General features: G+C 41.8%; 1 protein-coding gene across 1 annotated transcript in view; it reads right to left on the reverse strand.

Annotated features, from left to right (window-relative positions):
- LOC117262804 (PDZ domain-containing RING finger protein 4) overlaps positions 1–21,984 on the reverse strand; it is a 197,343-nt gene extending 175,359 nt beyond the window's left edge. The window contains exons 1-2 of the mRNA XM_033635952.2: positions 21,252–21,984; positions 20,350–20,445 (exon numbers count right to left, since the gene is read on the reverse strand). Of these exons, the coding sequence (XP_033491843.2) occupies positions 20,350–20,445; positions 21,252–21,686 (531 nt within the window). The 5' untranslated portion in view covers positions 21,687–21,984. The remainder of the gene's footprint in view (positions 1–20,349; positions 20,446–21,251) is intronic.
- Between the last annotated feature and the right edge of the window lie 651 nt (positions 21,985–22,635).

Raw genomic sequence — 22,635 nt, forward strand, 5'->3', positions numbered from 1 at the left:
CATTTGATCATAAATTTAACTTCCTGTCTTAGAGAGGAGGCTTTCAGTAGCACCTTTTCCAAATGACTCATGTACAAACCACTGTAAGTAGTAGTTGGTAATGTCTGAACATGACGTTGTTCTGGAGCTTCTGACTGTATCACATGGTCTTTATCAGCTGTTGGTACTGTTTTGTCAATAGAAACGGTTAAACTCCAGAGTGTATGTCTTGCAAAGAGTATTATTTTTAATCTGACTTTTAAACTTCTGTATAATTAATACTTTTTAGCTGGATTCACACGTTTATAATCAATAATTTTTAATATTCAGCACTTTGTATCTTTGTTGTCACTGAGGACAATTTCAGCAAAAACACATCTATAAGAATGAAACACGCGCAGCTGTCAGATGTGCAGCAAAACATCTAAACACGTTGTCATGAAGCAATCTATTCCCATCTATCCTCATTAGTTTAATAAGTACAAACCCACAGCTCTGCCAACATCTGCAGCAGGCTGCAAATATATGAGACCACACACGTGTGCTTTCTGCCATCTGCTGGTGAGATCACACAGTTACACTCCCCACATGCAGGCAGCTGTAGCACCACTCAGGCTGGAATCAACTGAAGGAAGAATATCCACCACCACATTTGCTTTACTCAGTTCCTACCTAATCTGCCAAACAAACACCACTTAATGAGAAAAATATGACGTGCAAAAACAATGTGTTCTCAATGTGTGGAGGCGGCAGCGAAGCCAAAGTCAATCTGGAGCTCTGAGATACGATCAGATGCAGCGAGAGATTGGCGTTGCTCTCTGCTGGCACAAACCAGATGGAGGTCTGGTACCAACACCAGTGCTGTGACCTCAACATGCTGACTCAATACCACCAGCTGTACTGTGGTCCAATAGATCTGGCACACTGTTGGCGGTAGTTACACAAACACACACACACACACACACACACACACACACACACACACACACACACACACACACACACACACACACATAAACACACATGCAGATTGCTATCGGCCTCCTGCTCTGCATGGTGGAGATCAATTAGAAGGAAATGAAGCAGAGAAAAACTGACGTATGTGTGCTGCCCTGAGAAAACACACTGCAAATTCACACTTGTGCACGCACACCCAGGCCGCCGCTACTTCATGTGCTCCTTTAATAATGAAGAAGCATGTGATTTTTGCAGTGACACTCCCTCTGGGGGAAAACAGTAACATTAGTTTCTCTTAAAAGTGTGCACAAGCCTCTTTGCAGGAAGCTCAATCACCAAAAGTAGTGCTTACAGGGAACCAGAGCATAGATTCCAGTTTTAAAAAACCCATTTCCCTTTTTGGTAATAAAAATGATCCTTGTATATTAGCTCAGTCTTTGCTCTCACTTAAGGTGCCCTGTGGAGTTTTGGGCCACTAATGGCGCTAAAGAGCAATGTTTTTACAAATGACTCCCTGATTTCTTTTTATGTGATGTTTTAAGTGCCCGAGCATGCAGCAACCCAAAAACACATCCCTGCAAAATGTTTGGTTTTATTCCATTACTGGTGGCAGTTACACACAAAGAAATGCACCAAAGCAAGTACTAGTAAAATGTTTTATAAGGAAGGAAATGTATTTAACACGATTCTTAAACTTCAGACACACTCCCGATCTGTTTTGGTCATAAACACTAAATGTAAATATAACTTTACAAGAAAACTCCACAGGGTTCCCTTGTTAGTTCTGGGAAATGTGACGAAACACTCGCTGGGGTTAAATGGAAAACACTTCTTCAGTCTGGTTGAAATCATTCTGATTAGGGACTCCAATTTAACTGTTTACATGAATGCTGAATAATGCGGTTTGATAAGATCTGCCCCAAAATTTTTAATCAGTATAGAACTTTTTTGGCTTAAAAAAAGTTGTTCTGCAAGTTTTTTCAACTTTGAGAAAATTTAATTCATTCAGTACATGAAATAGAGAAGGACAAGAAGCGGTTCTGCCTGTTAATACAATTGAGGAGTAAGTAATGTCACTGTAACCCAGGTTACTGTCTGTAGCTACAAGATGAGACATCCCCCAAAAGCAATCACATCAGTAGATGCTACAATTTACTGATGATCCCTAAACATCTCATATGCCAACTACTGGTAACAAGGATGCATGATATTGGATTTGATTTTACCAATATCCAATATGCTGATATATAACAACTTATTTGACCGATAACCAATATCCACTTCTTTCACCAGCTAATTTTAGTGCTCATCAAGTCTCTTCTGTAGTAGGATTAACATCAGATTACACATGCATACTCTTATCCTGATAGCCAATTCCCATAGTTTGTTTTAAGGCCAATTTCTGCCAATATTTAAGACGTGCTGATATTATCGTGCATCCCTACTGGTAGTGACGTTAGCGACAGATGATTGTAATGTTTGGCAACTCCATAATTCATTCTGTTACATAAGGATACTGTTTCAGAATCAAAGAAAACATTTATTAATCAGAGCAGTCACATAAGAAAGTAGCACGACCAGAGCTCTAAAGATATACTTTAATTTAGGGAGGGTGGGCGCGTAGAAACAGCTGTGGCAGCATTTCATGTGGGGCGGACAAACTGCCCACATCACCTGCTGTAACCAGAATGTTGGGCAAACATGCACAGAAAAAATACATTAATTCTAAACAGAGAGAAAACGGTTGGATTACATGTCTACATGGTTATCAGGTGCTAATATTTTCCTATTTAACAGATTATCAATGGTTTAGACCAACCCTCTCAACCCATTTGAAAATTCCTTAAAATCAGGCCAGATCAAACCAGTCATTTGATTGAGGTGTTTGCATGAGGCGTTTTTATTCTGATTGGGCTGTTATTGTGATCATCAGTGGAATACTAATGTCCATGTAAATGCACTTGACATGGTGACAAAGGGGCAACAAGCCTGACAATGAGCTTCTACTGAGCAGTATATGACAATATATTATAAAAGTATACAATCTGTACCTGTGAGCAGGAGCAAACGCTGGAGAGTCTGAGTATGAATCATCCTTCACTCACAGAAACGCCCTTAACTGCTGTCAGACTTAACACCCTGGAGACCTGACTTGAGATTTAAAAGCAAAAGTCTTTAAGCTTCCAGGTATTCTGCCTGATAAACTCCCAGAATGATAAAACCAATTACTCAAGGAGCTTTGACACCACTGTGTCGTAACTCAACACCTCTAGTCATTTTAATGAGGGGAAGGTGGCAGAGGGGAAGTGGTTTCCAAAACGGCGTGTGTATGAGTACGAAGCTGTTGCTGGCTGCCCACATGCACACGCACAGAGTTTGCTCTGCCGCGCTGAGCTCACCGTATTGATCTTCTGGCAGTTGGAGGAGCTGATAATGTTGGTATCTGAATGCCTGGGGCTGGTTACACAAAACACCATAAGTATTCTACTTAAGCAGGACACTTAAAGCTTAATTTCTCTTTAGCTGAGGGACTAACTTGAGGGTGTTGCACGGAATCTTTTACAAGGTTTCCTTAAGGCATTAACTGCATTGAAAGAGATTTTAAAGGAGAAACATTCAGTTTACATGAGACTGTGTGTTTGCACCTGAGCTTGTGATACTCAAGTCTTTGGTGCAACAGTTTAACCAACTCTAAGGGATATAGTTTAGTATAGAAAGAAGTATAAGTACGCAATAAGGAGAAACCATATCTTGGTAATCCTTACGTGAGCACGTTAAGGACACCTGAAGATGTGTTTTGTGCAAACGATTATATTTTAAGAAAACCTTAACTCTGACTTTAGGGAAAATCTGAACTTTTCTGTTTTGTGCAGCCGGTCCCTGGAGTCACAGCATCAGCAAAAATTTTTTTAGGACAACCAGAGGACAAACTGGGCCGGATATAACATTCCCTCCAAACTTCAGATGACTGGTAAATTGTCTAAATATGTAGAAATCTTTGGCAACGTCTGTTGTCTTGCTCCAGTATGCAGCTACAAGCTAGCTTGCACTTCTGCCTGGCATCACAGCTGTGCACCGTAGCAGCAGCAGGCACTTGCTTTGATTTTTGGGGTGAACACTCTCGCAGGTAGGCGGCTGTCAGGGCAGTTACCGTGTGGCAGTGTGAAAGCAGCTTAAGAAATATGGCAGCTAATTGGCAAAACAATTCCAACTCAAGGTCCACTTGCTCTGGAGCATCAGCTTAAGTTTTCTCAGTTGCCATTGAATTGTGGGTGTTCTAACATGCAATGATTCCCATGATGACAAAGCATTAGAGCTTATGCACTGGAAAGACGGGGTCTCAGTTATGTAACACTATAACACAGCTTTAAAAGAAGAACACCCAAGTGTCAGTTGTTTTTATAAGAGTCAGTATTCAGAGATCTGAAAGGCGTGTGTTTGACTTGTGGCGTGAGGCATTTACTCCAAATGAGATTTGCTATTACATGATTTGAGACCTAACATAAGTGCCTGTAAGTGAACAGTGCTATCAATAAGCCCACATGATGATCTCTGAGACTATAAATACTGTAGATAATGTGGTCTGTGGTGATGAAACGACTGCATAATGCTTAAGATTTCAATTATCTGCCTGACTGGGAAAATGAACGTTTAATACATTTATTTGAAACAATTCCTTTCGAGATATTGAAACGATTATGATTAAAACTCGGCTCTATCTGTAGGACAACAGTGATCACAATGAATATTCATACTCAATTTCTCTGCAAGCCTATTTAGCTAATTAAAAATGCATCTGTCAGAGCTTCCTTTCTCAGTTCCGGCAATAACATGAAGGCGATGATTGGAAAAGAATTAAACAGCTCTATCTGGCTGCAAAAATTATACTCTGAGGCTGTCAACTAGTTCCTAAAAGGCCACGCTTCAGCGGGCAAACACCACTCTTTGGCTATTACAGGAAGGAGCTCACTCAGTCAGTGTGATGGGGAAGACTTCAGAGTTTATGTTGCTGTTGTTCAAATATTATAGAATAATGGGATTAGCCTTTGAGCCAGGGAACAAAGTGAATATCTAGAAGGTAGGGTTTCCGGAGGAGGAGGATTGTTATTTAGGCTGCTTAAGGGTCAAACAAAAAAATTGTGAAGACAAATAAGACGTGGTAAAGGTGCAATAATCTCTTTCAAAGGAAGTGCATTAGAAATACTGAAATCCTCTTTATTATCCTGTATTTTAACACTTTTAAGATGGCAATACTGGACAGACAGATCAGATCAAACTTCCTGCAGTTTTTAAACAAGTTAGACACAGCGCTGAAGGGCTGTCCTCAGAGTGTTAGCACAAGCTAATTAGCAGCAACGGGTAACATCCAACACCGAGCTTTTAAAAGGCTCGACCCTGTTGTTAAACCCACTGATAACTGCTAGCCATGTGATGCTACAGTTAGCAATTATTTGTATCGTGGCATTTTACTTTCACGTCCTTGTATTTGTTACGTTCACCTGTAGTGTAGGGTTATATGGGAGGCAGGGGTGTTGGCAGGTATGAAGCGTCACAACTCTTAGCCATATTTTCTCCCTACATATACAGCCATATTTCTCCACACTACACCTTTCTTACCCTCAGGTGTACATAAACTACAGGTTATACACTTCTTTTTAAAGTACAAATATGTGAAATTATCGGTTATTGTATTGGTTATCGGCCATGAGAAGCAGATAATTATCAGTTATCTGTATCGATTGAAAAAAAAAAAATCCACATCGGTGCATCCCTTATTACTATTACAAAAAATTGCCATGTAATTTATGTTCAGTCACCGACTACATTTCAAAGTAATCTGACCTAAGCTACACAGAGCTGCTAACATGGCATTGGTCTCTTTCATAAATGACGATTTAAGAGTTTGGTTCACTGAAGTTATGAATAATGTTTTGTTTTTATTATTTATCTCTTCTTGTTTCTCAATACACATTTTTGGTTGTATGTGTCCAGGTACTGTGTTCCTGTATACAGTTCTTATGAAAGCTGTTCACACTGAGGTCTGTGAATGTTTCAAAGGAAAAATAACTCTCATTATATTTTTATTTCCTTTTTGAGTGCTGTGTGGACCACAAACAAAATTTGCTCCTTTGTAGAGGGATAAAGGCAGAAATCTCTAAGATGGATATCTTCCAATCTAGACAAAGAAAAGTGAAACTGTCTGCAAGACTAGATAGCATGAGAAGTAACTGACTGAAAGCGGTGAATTTTCTGCCAGAATCTGCCTCTGTGTGTTTGTGTATGTGTGTTGGCATTTTGTTTGCTATTGTGCGCAGATCTTAAATAAAATGTTGTGCTGCTTTCTTCCAACAATGCCTGATACAGGCGAGTGCTGGCCTTCAAGATGAAATGAGAGGACTCAAAGGGGTAGGCTTGTTTTGATCCCTCGTCTTGGCAGGCGCACAGTGCCGTGCCAGTGTTTGCTAATACCCTGGATGCACCTGGCATATTACACAGGCTTATCCCTCTCCTCAACACCTCCCTAATGCACTGCACCAGTCTCCCACTGTACAGTTGTTTCTCTGACTATATGGCAGCCTCTGCCCAGATGTAATTAAGTCCTAATCCTCCTGTCGACAAAAGCAGAGGCAGCCTTAATTCAGTTTGCAGATGAATGTGCAGTAAATACAGTGTGCAGGCATGGCACTTTGATGATACTGCACTTCCACTGAAAGGCCAAAAGGTAATGTCACGGTCTTTTCTGACAAAAGCCATGATGTGTAGCCCAACATGATCCACAGAGGCATTTTAAACTCTCCAGATTATCTGTAATGGATTCAACTGTATGAGGCCCCAGTTTTTATGGGTTCAGGCTTAACTGACAATAAACGTGCAGACAGCTCAAAGCTGGCTTGTTTTATGTATGTGTATGTATGTGTGACCCAGAATAGAAATCATTGATTAAAATCAAAGCTTTGTTGCATCAGTGGACAAAAGCAGACTGCTGATCTGAGCAGATAATACTGTAATAATGTGTGTTGTTTTTGTTCAAAAGACGTGGAGGATTTGAACATATCTGACGGAGGAGTGGTAGCATAAAAAAAGACACTATGGCTGAAGACAATGAATGTTGTCAACCAATCCAATCCTACCATGAGCCATTTTCCATACACATGTGCTGACTTGGCTTGACTCGGTTTGACATGGCGCATCAGCCCAAGCAGGACTACCCGCTTGAAGGTGTGTCTATTTCACCGCTGGAAAGATGGCCTTTCAATAAAACTATGATGTCCATGCAGTAGAAAGACGCAAATACTTTTGAAATTGGTGCTACAGAAGCAGAAAAAAACCACAGCAAAGATGGATGGTTTTGTTCAAGAGGGAGAAAACCTACAACTACCAGAATGCACTACACCACACCAGAACAATAAATGTTACTGCTGGTGGGTGAATTAATGCCAACACGTCTATTTGAAACAAAGGTGGCCGGCTGGCAAGAAACAATTTCCATGTCTTACACCTTAACAGAAGGCCATAACATGTTTCTGAAAACATTTGAGGTGAGAAATAGGCAACTCACTGACAGAATCTTGATTTATATTTAATCAGCCCTGCTGGTTTTACCGTTTGATCAGATTTCAGTCCAAGTTTGAGAGAGACAGATCTGCTCCTATACTCTTTATGTCCATGTGGCAGCATGGAGTGGATGCCCATATCCTCCAGCTCACTTGCAATATCTCTCAAAATCTATATCAGAAGACCTCATTTCTTGTTGCACCAGCCAAGACATTCTCCACAGTCTTCTCACTCCACAGACCAAGCGCTCGTCATTCTCAAATGATGAAGTATCTGGTATAGCTGCCAGGAGCAGCAGAAGCTATTTCAACATGTCGCTGAATCGTCACTGAATCTTGACTAGGGCTGACCCGAATGCTGTGAAACTTCGACCGTTGCCATGGTAACCAACAGCCAAATCAGTATTCAAATGCACTACCCCAGAAATCCCAAAAAGCCCATAAATTAAGAAATACTAATCCATCAACATAAATTATTCTAAGTTATTCTCAGACAAGGACACTTACACTTAGTGATAGTTTCTGACTCTGACTCTCTGTTATCACAAGCTGTTCAGCACTACTGACACTTGGACAGTTTGACCACAAGACCCTCTTACAGATGGCAAGATTTCGAAAACAGTCAAGCATGTAGACTAGTTTCAAAGTTGCGTAAATGACTCAGAGTCCAGTGCAGATATGCCAAAGAAAACTACAACCAGCTTGGCAAATCACACGAAATAAGTTAGTAACAGCTTAGCTGTCTTGCAGAGTTTCTATTTTTCTAGCTACTATGGCTAATGCTACTGTCACCTGTTAGGTGACAGTATGTTAGGTGCATCGGCTGACAACTGATGTTTCCAGAAAGTCCAACTCGAACTCCAACTGTCCTCATCTCTCATCCTCCACCCTGTCAAAGCTTTGATTAATTGCAGATATTAAGCTTAGATGCCCAAAACTGGCATTCAAGACAGTCTAATGTTGACGCTATATAATCATGACCAAGCCCAACTGACGTCAGTGCAACCCACTCGGAGGCGGTCAGGTATGCTTTTTTCCCCTCCGCTCATGTCCATGCACAGCAATCAAATTCACAATCAAAACAACTCTAATTCATATTCCATGACCGACAGGAAGCAGGGAGGGGAAAACAATCTTACTTAACATGCCCCTCTCTCAAAACACAAATCATCAGAGGTAAAAGACTGTCTATCAGTTACAGTTCATAACCAATACTTGCAGTAACTTCAGAAAGATAAATAGAGAATCGAGAGCCATACGCAATGTCCCCTTCAACATGATGACTTCTTATAGTCTAATTGTTCTTTCTTTATACAGCTTCTTAAACTGAAAAATATTTATTAGACAACCCTTTAAATCATTCTGTAGAGACTCTGGAGATGGTCCGTCTCAGGTGCAACTTGGCACACGTTTAAACTGGGAATGGAAACACAAATAAACGTAGCATGGATTGACTTGGTGCAACCAGACGTACCAAGTGAAAGCCCTACGCAATCTCAATCAAACACAGTGAGACTAACCGGCTAAAAGCAACATATTACATTGCTATTTTTAATGAGGATGGTGTGATTTTTCATGCTGTCACAATAACTGGAAAGATTCTGTGATTACATAAAATGTCTGCATATAGGAGCTTTAAAGACATCTGGTCATGTTTCCTGTACAAATTACAGTTTAGATTTTTCTTGCCTAAGTGTTTAATTAACCAACAAAACATTTTGTAGAAACTTGATTATGAAAATAACCCTTTAGGATACTGGCACTGGTCATGTTGGGTTTAACTTAGTAGGAGAGCACTGGCTGTTTGTTCTCACCGTGGAAGGTCTAGCCACAACTTTACCTCATTTACACACTCATTACAAGCTGTGCGGAGAGGCCTGATGATAGAGTGGCCACTGCTGAGCCTGTGTGTGTGTATGCACACATGCAGCTGTTTGTGTACACGTGTGTACATGCTGACTCGAGGCTTTCACTGTAATCTCCCTGTAACAGCTGTAGGTTAAACCACATGTTTATCAGGACTAGAGGAAATCAGTAGGTCCGTGTGAGTTCAAAAGGCATCAGGTCACTGACTAACCAAACCCCCCAGCGGTGGTAAAGATGGGAACAGAGGGGGCGACTGAGTTTAGATTGGACCACAGATATTTAGTTGGTGAATCAACTTCACAACAAGCCATTTTCTCATCACAACAAGAGACAGAGGAGAGTGCTTGGTTGCACGAGAGCTCTTGTGTACAGCGCAGCTTTCCGTGACATCAGTTAAAAGTGGGCGGGGGGGTTTACATCATCTGTGCCAGCTGTGTATAAGTGTGTGTGTTAGAGTAGTGTATATATAATACACATTTCTGTCCATGCATGTATGTATGAGCCTTTGTCTGTGCATGTGCCTGAGCACAAATAAGCAGTTACATCTACGCAGAGGGATCCTTTAAAATACCACACGAGGAAGTGACCTGGAAAGTTCATCACCTTCTGTTCAGCCTCCCAGTTTACAGCCTCTCTGACACTAGGCTCTTTTCCAGATGTTAGCTGATGAATCCTGAACTCGAGGCTCTCACTTCAGTTCACAGAGAAGCAGCAGAGAGCGGCGGGCTACAGTCATTAAGGTGTGAATAAAGCCAAGCGTTCTCCTGTCGAGTAACTGCAATGATGAATCACTCCCGTCACTGAGTGCCTCCTGCAGTACACCTGAGAGCAGAGCTACGGTACAGGACTGAGCAGCAATACATGAACATCTGCTCAAACCTTGTTCCCAGGGGAAAAATATGGCATGCAGGTCCGCAGGTACAGAGAAAAGTTGATACTGGGACCATATTGTAACAAAGAAGCAGGCTCACGTGTACTTCACAAAAGATGATACAATGTTGATGTCTGTACAGACTACAGTTAACAATTATTCTTATCTGATCATTTTCCAAACAAATCCATAAATTATTTGGTCTATAAAATGCCAGAAAAACGTAAAACATAGCAATCACCATTAACCACAGCTCAAGATAAAGTTTTCAGTCACTTATTGTGTCAGACTCACAGTCCAGAAGTCCACAAGTATTCAGTTTACACTGATATATACAACACAGAAAAGCAGAGAACCGTCCCAGTTCAGAAGCTAAAACCTGTAAATGAGGATTTTTGCTAGAAACTAGAATTACTGCCTCACGGTTCTCCACCAACCAGCCTTACAGTTTCAGCCAAGTCTGTCCAGACTCATATGTTGCCGTGACTGTTGACTGTGCCTCAAATACAGATGTTGCTGCAAACAAGGATGCTTCACACACATCTTCAACCCGTCGGTGCAGAAGATCTATAGAATCAGCACAGTCTCATGATGGACGCCCGAGATTATTGTCACCAGCTCAGTATCTGACCAAATGTCTCCAGATCTGTTCCTGAGTTATGGTACTGAATGGCAAGAAAAAAAATTTTCACAGAACATTATGATGCCACGGTGAAGCTGACCTTTGACCTTTTGGATGTAAAGTGTCATCACTTTCATCATTTTTTCCTAGCAGTCATTTGTGTGAAATTCTGGCCAAAAAATGTTTTCTGAGGTCACAGTGAGGGATGGAGGATATATATATCGGGCCGATAAGTCATCATCCGATAATGAGACATTTTTAGAATTACACATTATTCCCATAATCAAAATTATAGACGATAAATAGTGCAATAATATGAAGCCAAACCGCTTCCACTGACTTTACAAAGGCAGCATCTACACATGTGACACAGTGGGTGGTGGCACATGTACCTTTAAACTTGGTTTGCAAGCCACCAATAAACACAGAGAAGACAAACAACAACTGCAGCACGCTGTCAGGAGGGCAAAACGGTGTGGGCGTCTTTCACAGTTCCAGAGGAAGACAACAGGATTGCACCGAGGGTCTTATCTCAAATTGGCCGACACAGGTTAGACGCAGCGCTTAAGGACTGTCTCAGAGTGTTAGCACGAGCTAATTAGCAGCAGCAGCTTACATCCAACACCAAGCTTCTTTGAGGCTCAACTTTAAACGTTTGGTTTTAGTGACACGATCATGGCTGGAAAAGCAGACATGTGTTGATAAAAAACAATCACTTTCGAATGTTGTTGCTGCTGCATTGACTGTATTGTTTGTTTTAAAAACTGAAAAATAAACCTTGATTAAAACAACAAAAAAAAACCAACCTCTTTTCATGGCACTATCTTCACTGGGAAAACAGCGACGGGTCACTAAAAAAATTCACCCATGTTTTAGTGGCTAAAAAGCTGCTGAAAACACAGCATTGACTCACTAAATCACAGCCAGTTTTGATGTTTGTTGGTTTCAAACTGGTACCCAGCTTGGCAGGCAGCTCATCTGGGTGTCAAGCCATCCACCGTCATCTCCTCCTTTCTAATGATAAGCTTGTGTACTATGTTACTTAGGAAACGTTGATATGATACATATGAAACATACAAATGTAATGTGTTCATGATTTGCAGAAACGCACAAATCCAGCATTTTCCTCTGACGACCTGGCCGCTGCCGTGTAATCTGACTTTATATTTCACCCTGTAGATGTTTTCAATGAATGCTAACCAGGAATATAAATTGCCATCAAAGTGTGAAAATCAAAACAGTTCATCTGAGTTCAGGTCACGACGATTTACTCTCCAAACTCCCGCAGACCAAACTAACCGACATCCCACCGACATTCAAAAGGAGCCTTTCAGCAGGTAGGGAGAAATTTACCCAGAGTGCTCCTCTTTTACGAGCGCGGTGGTCTTTCGACGAACAGTTTTCTTTTTCACACCTCCTGCCTAAAACAACAGACCCAGACTGCTTGGGTAAACACATGCAAAGACACACAAACAGACGTTCACAGCCGAGGACAAAACCCACAAGAGGTGCATGATTTACTCCGCAGTCAAATCCACAACCTTGGAATCTGGAATATCCTAATCTCAATATCTGCCTTATTAGCAAACACGGGCACTTGCCAAGAGCTTTGGAAAAACATCTTGTTTGCCAAACCAACACCTATGAAACTAAATAAAATGCTATAAATATGCGCAGAGATAAGCAGGAGTAAGACATTAAACAAGAAGTCTAAATGCTGCTAAAGAGCCGTTGAATAATTAAGTGATTATCTGAATCTAATTCATCTTAACTGATAAATCTAAATTAATGCAAGCTGAAGTTTAGTTTAGCAGCTTGGTGTGTGTGTGTGTGTGTGTGTGTGTGTGTGTGTGTGTGTGTGTGTGTGTGTGTGTGTCGAATTGGAGAGGAAATAGGAAATGGTGAGCAGGGCGGTCCCTCTCACACAGGCGAAGGATAAACAGCTGCCATGTAAATGATGTCCCAAACAGAGCAGAACAGGTACAGAAAACACCTCCAGAGGGCTAAAACACACAGGATGTGACAACCCCATATTTACACCCTGACAAGCAGGAGTTGAAAGGGACTGTTTGATCGACTCAATTTCCATATCCACCAATCCCATTTTCTTGATCTGTCAGCTGTGAGCGAAACAGACAGCGAGTTGTAAACCAATGACTTTCTGCTATTTTATCTGAAAACAAGCGTTCTTTTCCATTTTGACAAAGTGCTTCGGGGAATTGGAGCACAAAGAGACTATAAAGCTGTCTAGACAAGCAGTAAAAAGATGTGTACAACTGTGCGCCCAACTGATTTGACCATTAGACATCTGCCTTTGTTTGCAGCAACATATAAAAAATGTTTTTTCCATGTTTCTCAGGTAGTTAAATTAGATTTCTCCCCCCAAACACACCAACACCCAACATCAATGGGAAAAAGACATTCACTTGTTTATCGTTTTTATTTCAGGGCTCAGTCTGGGCAAAAAAAATATCAAATAACTAACATAAAAGCAGAGGTCATAAATCTATCTTTTCTCTTGTCGTGAAGCAATCTCTTCTCGTCATCTTGTGTTATGGAAGCAAACAAACTGGCCTGCTCTCGTCCCCGCCTGTCATGCAAGATTGGATTTTGATGAGAACGATACTCGAGTTTGTGTACCATCCACTCCGTCCCTCCCTCTACCCTTCCTCATTCTTTTCTCTTGATCTGAACTAGAAGAACAAATAGCCGGAGCTACTGTGCTCTCACTCTCAGACAGGTGAAAGGCCTCAGTGTGTGTGTCAATAGTCCTTCACTAAACTGTCTCAGCCCGGGTCGACAAAATAGATTTCTACTCTACTGTGCAGGAGACACTTTCAACAGCTTTGGTAATGGATAATGAAAAGAACCATCCATTGCGGATTACATGAAAATATTTCCTTAGTTTCCAAACCGACTCTGAGTTATGGATTTGGGGGATCTTTGGAGGAGTGGGAGTGCTTTACCTCAACTGTGGTTTCATTTGTGTGTTCATCTGGTTTTAAACAAACATACGGACAAATTACACGGAGTCGACTGTATGTTTTTGCAGCGGTGACTAATCCTGTTACCGTCTCAGTGCTGTGTCGTGCTTCCATTATCCCTTTTCAGCATAGCAGAACAGGCTGACTCACCCACAGCCACCGACTGCATTCACTGTCAGCCCAGAACAGATCGGCTGGATCCAGATCAGTACATCTCTGAGGCACATGGAAAAATATGCTGTGAATCGCATTAAGTCACAGTCATCTCTGTACGTCTCTCCTTTCACACACAATACTGAACAAGCTGTTTTTCTAGAGCAGCCATCAGGATCGCTGTCAATAAGGAACAACTGGCATCTGTGGAGCTGCTTGGTTACTGGAGCCACTTCAACAATACACTCAAAGGCTTCTTTGTTCATGTTTTTATCAACAATGTCATTGTCCACAAACCAGTAGGGCAGTATTTTAAATAAAAAGCCTGAAACCATTAGGTAAGGTGTTACTCCGTTAATCAAGCTGACCTGCACGTCCGTGGATGACTCACTAAACCTGTCATCTGAACAGCTACTGTCCAATCATACCTTAGCAACAAAACCTGCCGCAGCAGGCCTAAAGCTTCAGATTTCTCCACACACTGACGTGGTGCGCAGGGGACACACAAGACAGATATTTAGTATTTACAGAGTTTGGAATGTGGTGTCTTTTTTAGTCAAATCGCAAGATCTTGTGGTTAGGAATGAAATCAGAGTGTATTTCTCTGCTTGTTCATGAGCAGCAAACTTCAGCACACCCATCTTAATACATACAGTACTAAAAGGTATACGTCAAAAAGCATTAACACTACCTGTAGGGTTACGGGTTGCGTTAGGACACAGTCCCGTTTAGAGCCGCCACCATTGTGCTATAAAGCATATATCAGTGTTGGAGCCACTCCTGGAAGCTAAGATACTATATCAGAGTTTAGGGTAACGTTAGCAGCTCTGTTCTGCTCTTTATTCAGCAAACCCAGCCAAACTCGTTAGTCAACTTAGTATTACCTTACGTTAATTAATCCACATACCCAAAAGCCATTTTTCTCTTTTCAAAGTGAAACATGGCTACTATTTCGAAATGGGAGCCACTGAGGAAAACAATGGTTTGTATGTGTTTCTATGGTAAACATCCAAACAGAGATATGTTAGAACAAAATAATTTCATGATCACACTGAGCCATAATATGACAGCTAATGTTGAGTTCACATGAAATCTGGGAGACGGACAACACCTTCAGGATGGTAGGGAAAAACAAAAAAAGAAACATGCATGACGACACAATGAGATGGTGATGCCATTTTGTTTGCAAAGAATGGAATAAAATATATTAAATAAATCATTTCTTCATTATTTTATGTCATTTTTCGAAGAATTTCCAGTTATTGTCAAGATCCCTTTTCTTTTTGTGTGAAAGAGCTACGCAGCATCCGATTGTCACGTTAACTATGAACAGCAATTGACATCTATCGTTGCCACTGCCAGTATTCTCTGCCAGCCTCCCCAATTTTTAAAGTCCTGCTCTCATCCTCTAAAATGGTATCCGTTTGCCGTCTATCATCTTGCTGATTACTTCTGAACGCAGCATAATTAGCCACCCTGCAGTATAATACCAACACCGCACAGTGGCCTAAAGTAGTCACAACGGGCCCCAGTGCATGCTATTGTGCACGTATGGTCTCATCACATGATCAAACAAAGTCAACACTGGACAATATCAACATATAACTTACCCAGCAATCATCATTGCATCTGTATATGACAAAAAATACCAAGGAAAATAAGATATTACTCATTTAATTTAATCATTTTACAGTGACTTACAGTTTATGTTGAGTAAGTGTAGAATTTTGGTGTAGATGCTGCTGACTATTTTACAAAAAAAATCATGACACAAATGGGTTTGCCTTTTTTAAATGGCATTTATAGGGCAAATGGCACCCTTCTGAATTTAATCAGAATTCCCCTTTGAACACAGGCAAATCTGTAAGGTAGCAATCACTCATAAGGGCCCATACACCACCCAGGACATTGTTGAAGGGCCCACTCTCTCTATGGGCCCCCCACCTCACGGGTCCCAATGAAACCGCACTGCCTGCACTGTCTATACTTGCGCCCCTGATGCCACACCTCTTTTTCCATGTCTGTCAAGCTCATACTTAAAGTCCCTTTTACAGGGTTTTTGTTTTAGTCAGTTGAAGACCATTGTTTTCAACCAACTAACTAACTGGTTAAAGCTAAAGTGATAACAGCAAGTTAGCAGGAGCTAAAATCTGCAAGCTCATCCGTATGTTGCCAGGGTTGTTGTAAAAGATTGTTAAGGGCTATCTCCGCAGTTCAAATTGCAAAAGAATGAAAGGAGACAGATGTTTCAAAAGCAGTTTGAACAGTAAAAATCTATTGAGCCAATGTGGAGATATCAGTGTCTAGACGTTAGCGTCAAGAAGTATAGCAACAGCAGGCTATAAGCTTGATTTGGTTGATTTCAACCCAGGACACATTTATTAAACATTTGGCCTAGGGGAAAAAGCATTGGTAAGAACATATAACCCTTAAACAGATCGCCTTAATGTGTCATACTAAGAGGTTATTGAGCTGGGGACATAGGACCCTGGAAACACAGATACTCTCCTGAAGTCTGCTGTAGAGGTGACTTTAAGCAGCATATGGCTGGTCACTATAATGAGAGAGCCTGCTTTTATCCACCCCCATCTAAAATCATTAAGCCATTGTTTAAAAATATACATTTCCCCTCTAACACTGCATGTGTGCCACGCTCCAACACAAAGCTTGACTGGCGTAACAGTAACTAAGGGGCCAATTAGGCTTTCCAACCACACAAAGGGACCCTGGATGAGACAATCCACAAATGCTACTGGGATGTTTACTTGTCACCAACTCTATTGTCCACGCAGACAGAAAGCCCATCACTTCTCCAACAAAGTGGATTTCCACTAAACTGTAAAACTTTGTTTGATGAACTGAGCTGCAACCCAGTTCCCTCAAGTATTGGAAAATCCATTTGGAAAGCAAAAGAAGAAAACACACAGTGAGAAAACTATTAAAGACGCATTAGAGTGGAGATTTTCAACGAGAAAAAAAAACAGAGCTGAAAATAGATGCTTGCTGTGTTTCTGCCTGGCGCTGGCAGAGGAGAGTGAACAGTTTTCCACATTAATCAAAAGTGAGTCTGTTGCACTCACAGCATGCTGTAGGCAATTAGAGAGATACTTTATATGACCGTCACCTCCATTAAACCTATCCACCCTCAGCAGCAGCCCAAACACAACAGAGCCTATGGCCGGAGGTTTAATAACAAAAACTTTTGGGCTACCTAGTGAGCTTACTGAAACAGGAGTTATTATTAGATTTGGCAGAGACACAGGGAGGTTTGATAAATTATTCACTGCAACAGCAAAGACTTATGAGCAGTTAGAAACCATGTCCACATAGGTAAACCCATCAATTACAACACCACACACCGAACACTTTCTGCAAAAGCACAGAACAGGTGATGATTAAGATCCGAGCTGTTAACACCAGAAGTGAGAGCATTTTGTTCTCTTGTATTATTTGTTTTCTTGCATGGCTTCAGTTGGCATGTGCAAAGTGTCCATAGGAGGCTCAAGACATTGGAAAGAGCACCCCAAGAAGATGCTCACTCAATGATTTTTGAAACTGGTCCAGTATCGAGAGAGTGCTGCGGCTGGTGAAACAGGCTGCAAAGTAATCCTTACAGTAGAGCTGCGACGATTGTCAACTACGAGATTAACTGACCCTTTGCTAAGCCCCGCCCCTTTGCAATGGTCTGACAAGCTGTCACAGTAAGCATGGAGCCCACACTGTAACTAACTGCACTCCCTGAAGAAATATTATCATATTTTTAGAAAAATGAAAGAGTGATTCCAGAGAGAAGCAGACAGAGGGGTCTACAGTCTGTGTTTGAAGGATATATCCAGGATGTCAAACTGACTCAGCAGCAACAACAGGTTAAAAAGACAAAGATAGTTAGAAGCTAAAGCCGAACTATAGGCTACAGATCACAGTGTAAAAGTGAACCACCACATCACTGCTGATCGCCACACAAGACAATGAATATAAATGATACTGAACCAGCTGTGTGGCATCGCAGTGTGTGCAAATGGACAGAGTCTGGCAGAGATCTCCAGAGGGAAGTCAAACAACATTCATCTGCACACACTGCAATGCCACACAGCTGGTTGAATATCAGCAAAGTTTCCCTGCTTCCCTTCACTGGTTCCTGTACAGCAGGGTCGGTCTTTGTTTCACTGTTATAATCATTAAAAAGCAAAAGCAGCATGTGTATACATTCAGTTGGCTATATCTTCAGTAGCTAGCTAGCTAACCCTACACTTTTCAGGGTTTGATTTTGGTTTTGGAACAGGGAAGAAACGTATATCTTTTTCCAACCTCTCCAGGTAACGAGTATCATTAATACACGACGTGCCCCAGACACAACATTTAGCTCCAAATCCACAAAACCAGCCTGAAAATGAAGGAAATCTGAAACGATTGCACCAGAGTCAATGGAGCACAGCTGTGTTGTTGTCGGACCCTGGAATGAGCCGCCCACATGCTACGTTATGATTGGTCAGTCTGTGTCTAGGGGCGGGACTTAGTGAAGGGTTAATTCAGAACTAAGCAGTAAATTAATCGGTTTGAGGTTTTTTTTTAAAGTAACTCTAAGTAATTCAAAGATTCCAGCTTTTTTTAATGTGAATATTTCCTGGTTTCTTTACTGCTCTGACAGTAAACTGCATATCTTTGGGTGAACAAAACAAGACATTTGAGGACATCATCTCGGGTTTTGGAAAACACTGATCAACATCTGTCACCAATAGATTCTTTACAGACCAACAACTAATCAATTAATCATGAAAATAGCTGTTAGTTGTATCTGTTTCCAGGGGTTATTGTGCACCGCTTTTGCCACTGACAGTCTCAGATTGTTATTAAAAATGTCCACCAACATTATGGAGAAAAAAAACAACAGAGAAATGACAAGTTTTTCCATTCCTTTTGCTAATCCAGTCTGTGTGTAACCAACTCTTGCTCAAGGAGACGTGTTGTTCTGCATTCTCGCTGACTTTTCCACACTGTTGAAATCAGCTAAATATTCAGCCATGACACTGAGAATCTCTCAGATAACACAAAGCTACACTTTCTGTACTCCCACACAACAAAATCTCCCAACACTCCTCTCACTAAAATCTCCACCATTTTTTCTGCAACAAGTCATCTCCTGTGAGATTTCAGAACAAGTTCTACTTCAGCGACACTTGGACGCAGTAAGAAACAGACCAGTAAAAAGTAAGGAAAAACATTTTATTCCTCTGTAGAGTCCTTTCTGTGATGTTGTCAGACATCTTTAATAACAATATGAGCCTATCTGTGGCAAAAACAGCACTTTTAATGGACGTGAATTGACAGTGCAAGATGACCTGTGGGGGTTACACTGCAGCCCGTTTTGCTGCTACAGCTGCAGCAGTCTGTCTCAATACTGGACCAATTTAAAAAAAATGTTGTCTCCATTCGTCACTTAGACACAAAAACATGGGGAAAATGGGTTCCAGGTTGAAAAATACCAACATTTCACATTAATATAGACCCCAATATGGATCTGATGTTTCTCCAAATACATCTTTGGTTTCCAGTTTTTCTTTGCGAGGCTCAGCTACAGTTAGGATACAGTGAATCCGGGTGAAACGTGATAAGGTGTTCTGACCTCAAACTTTCCAAAATAGGTTTGACACTGTCCAGACACTGACATAAGATCAGCTGAGACCCAAAGACAAGGACAAAGACCACTTTAGGAGGATTTCTCAAGGCACACACGATGGAGAAAACAAGTTGAAATTTAGGACAAGAACAGATTCATCCACAGAAGTCAGAAGCTCCAATCATGGCACTAGAGTAATTGCATACTGCTGCAATTGCAAATACATACACTATGGACCGTGAACTATATTTAGTCCAATATATAATAGATAGATGTGATTTATAAAATAAAGTCCTCTGTCAACAGTGCTAGAAAAAGAGACCACAAAACGCCGCCACATGACAAACACCAGGGTGCGAGGACAGATTATCTTCTATAAGCTGTCTTCACTCTGAGTTTTCCACCACTCCACAGCATTCACTGTGATCCCAGAGTCAACATTTACACAAAGCATTGTCTGGCAGCGGGGTTAAGCCTGAGCTGAGGCAGCAGGTGAAACAGAGTAGGAAGAAAACCCCACTGCACAAGAGGCTGATTTCAAAACACCCAAATCCTAATATCAACAACATCGGGAAATGTCTCGGCGGCAACAGTTACACTGACAGATAAAACCACGCTGCTGCCTCTGGGCATTTTTGGATAAAGCTTGTGTTCTGAAAGTTTTATGAATGAGCCATAAATGTTAGTGTTTGCTGCAGCAGCAGCAGCAGGTACAAAGCTGCGAGCAGTAAGAGCGCTTCTCTTACCTCAGGTGCTTTGAGCTGCTCCTGTGGCTCTCCTTCTGCACATGTTGCTTTGTCTGATATCTGGCTCTGCGTGTCAGCGGTTGTTCTCACGTCTCTCTAATTGAGCAAACAAACACAGGAGTGCATCAACTTTGTGTTGTTGGCCTGTCCGTGTTTTGCTTTACATTTGAATTTATTGAAAGGATGGCCCCTTGAAATGCAACGCAGATACAGAACAAAAACATGCAGACAAAACTGGAACATACACTCCAAATACAAAGATACAGACATGTTGCTCACCATCTCCCACCCACACTCCCTGCCCTCAGCTGTTGTACAAGAAAATTGGATTTGGACACAGTGACCTTGAATAGTTTCATAGCAGTTTTCAGTACATTCAGACATTTTAAAAACATGAACAAGTTGTTTGGAGAAATAAGGAAGTCCTGAAGCAGCAGAAAGAGGTAGCAGATCTCAAGATGGTCAGATGGAGCGTTGTACTGGGATGACCTTTGTCCAACTACTTTAAAAATTCTGGGAACAAAGACAAGGGGATAATGCATATGTCTATGTGGATCTGAGGACTTACATGGAGTCAAAAACTGTTTCAAACATGAGGGAAAATTGAATTGAACCCAGTGAAACTGGCTTCTAGATTTAGGCTGCAGCCAGTTCAGTGATACATACATAAAGCAATGGTGAGCTCTATATGGACACCCCATTAAAACAAATCTACATGGAGAATTAAACACTACATTAAGGGGTTTAAGATGAGTGTCAGATGTGTTTTGATAGACAACATCAGCATAATCAACAACGGCAGCTGTGAAATTTTCCTGACCTGAAATGTTAAACACTTAATTGTAATTTACATGACAGCAGTCTCAGATTAAACTGGAACCATAAATCAGACTCTCTCTCACCTTGTAGTACCCAGAGACCTGCTCTGCAATGCTGTTGATGTGCAGCATGTACTGGTGCAGCCTCCGCTGGTACCTGAGAGCCGACAGCTGGGCCTCGTTCTGCAGAGTGGACACCTGGGCTAACAGGGACTGCTCCCTCCTGTTCCACCTGAGCCTCGCCATCCGGGTTTCATGCTCCAAAACTGCGCTTCTTTCCTCCAGCGCATCCGCGACCGTGCGGAGCGCGTCCATGCAGCAGTGATCCAGTTCAGCAGAAGACACCAGGAGCCCGCACCCTTTCTGACAAACACCTTCACCACATTCACCACCACCAGCAGCACGATGACCCGTCTGTGGCTTTGTTTGCGACTCCATCTCCATCTCCATCCCGCCTGGGTTTAAAACTTGGCACATTGGCTCCTTTTCCGCGCAGGGACTTGAGCAATCGGCGCACATAGTTTGGCGCAGGACAGTGAGTTAGAACAAAGTTATTTCACAGGTCTGAACACATGGAAGAGTGAGGGAACTGAAAAAGTTTGACCGGTCTGTTGCGCAGCTCACGCTGAGCTGAGGGGCTGCGCCACTTTACGCAGGACATGTGAGATGTGTCTGAAAAACTTCACCCTGCTGACTCACTCCTGCTCTCTGCTCCGGATCAGCCTGTTTCCCGCCGTCGACACAACATAATCCTAATTTAAAATCGGTTATTAAACCACCTTTACACTCCAGCAGCTTGTCGAGAAGTTTAATCTAGTTTCACGCGGTTTGATTTAATTACGTGCAGCTGTGATAGGTGCAGTGCACTTGATGTGTGTTACACAGCCTCGCCAGCAGAGGTCGCTCATGCTCTCACACACTTGGCATTGGTTTATTTGGCAGCACGGGCCTCAGGGTGACATAGAAAGGACTCCATCTACATCTGGGGCCATATTCACAAAGCTGCCCACTGCTAAGAGTTGCTCCTGGTGACGAACTGTGACGTTTTCCTACAATTTTGCCTTAAAGTTAAGACTAGGGCCTTGTAAAGATAAAAGTCACTCACAAAGCATTTTAGACCTCGAAAGAGCTCCTAAGGTAAAAGACTGTTGGGAGCAGGGAGGGGGACTTTTAAGGGAGTTTCTTAAGGAGAGGAGAAAATGGTGGAAACACAAAGAGGTCAGAGAAATATTCTCCAAATGCTGTATGACAGTGAGCAAATGAAATGCTACAGATTAGACTGTGCAGGGATGATATTTGTGATCAGTCTCACCAGGGGTATGCACGCATTTCACACCCATTGCAATAACACAGTCAACAACTTGCAGCATCACAAATGGGTGTGTCTGTGACAACCAATCACATCTGTTAAAAGCAAGCATCAAACCTAGCAACAGGGTCAACCACACCTGCTCACTAAGGGAAAAGT

The sequence above is a fragment of the Epinephelus lanceolatus genome, chromosome 5 (assembly GCF_041903045.1).
Source record: "Epinephelus lanceolatus isolate andai-2023 chromosome 5, ASM4190304v1, whole genome shotgun sequence".
Taxonomy (NCBI): Eukaryota; Metazoa; Chordata; class Actinopteri; order Perciformes; family Serranidae; genus Epinephelus; species Epinephelus lanceolatus.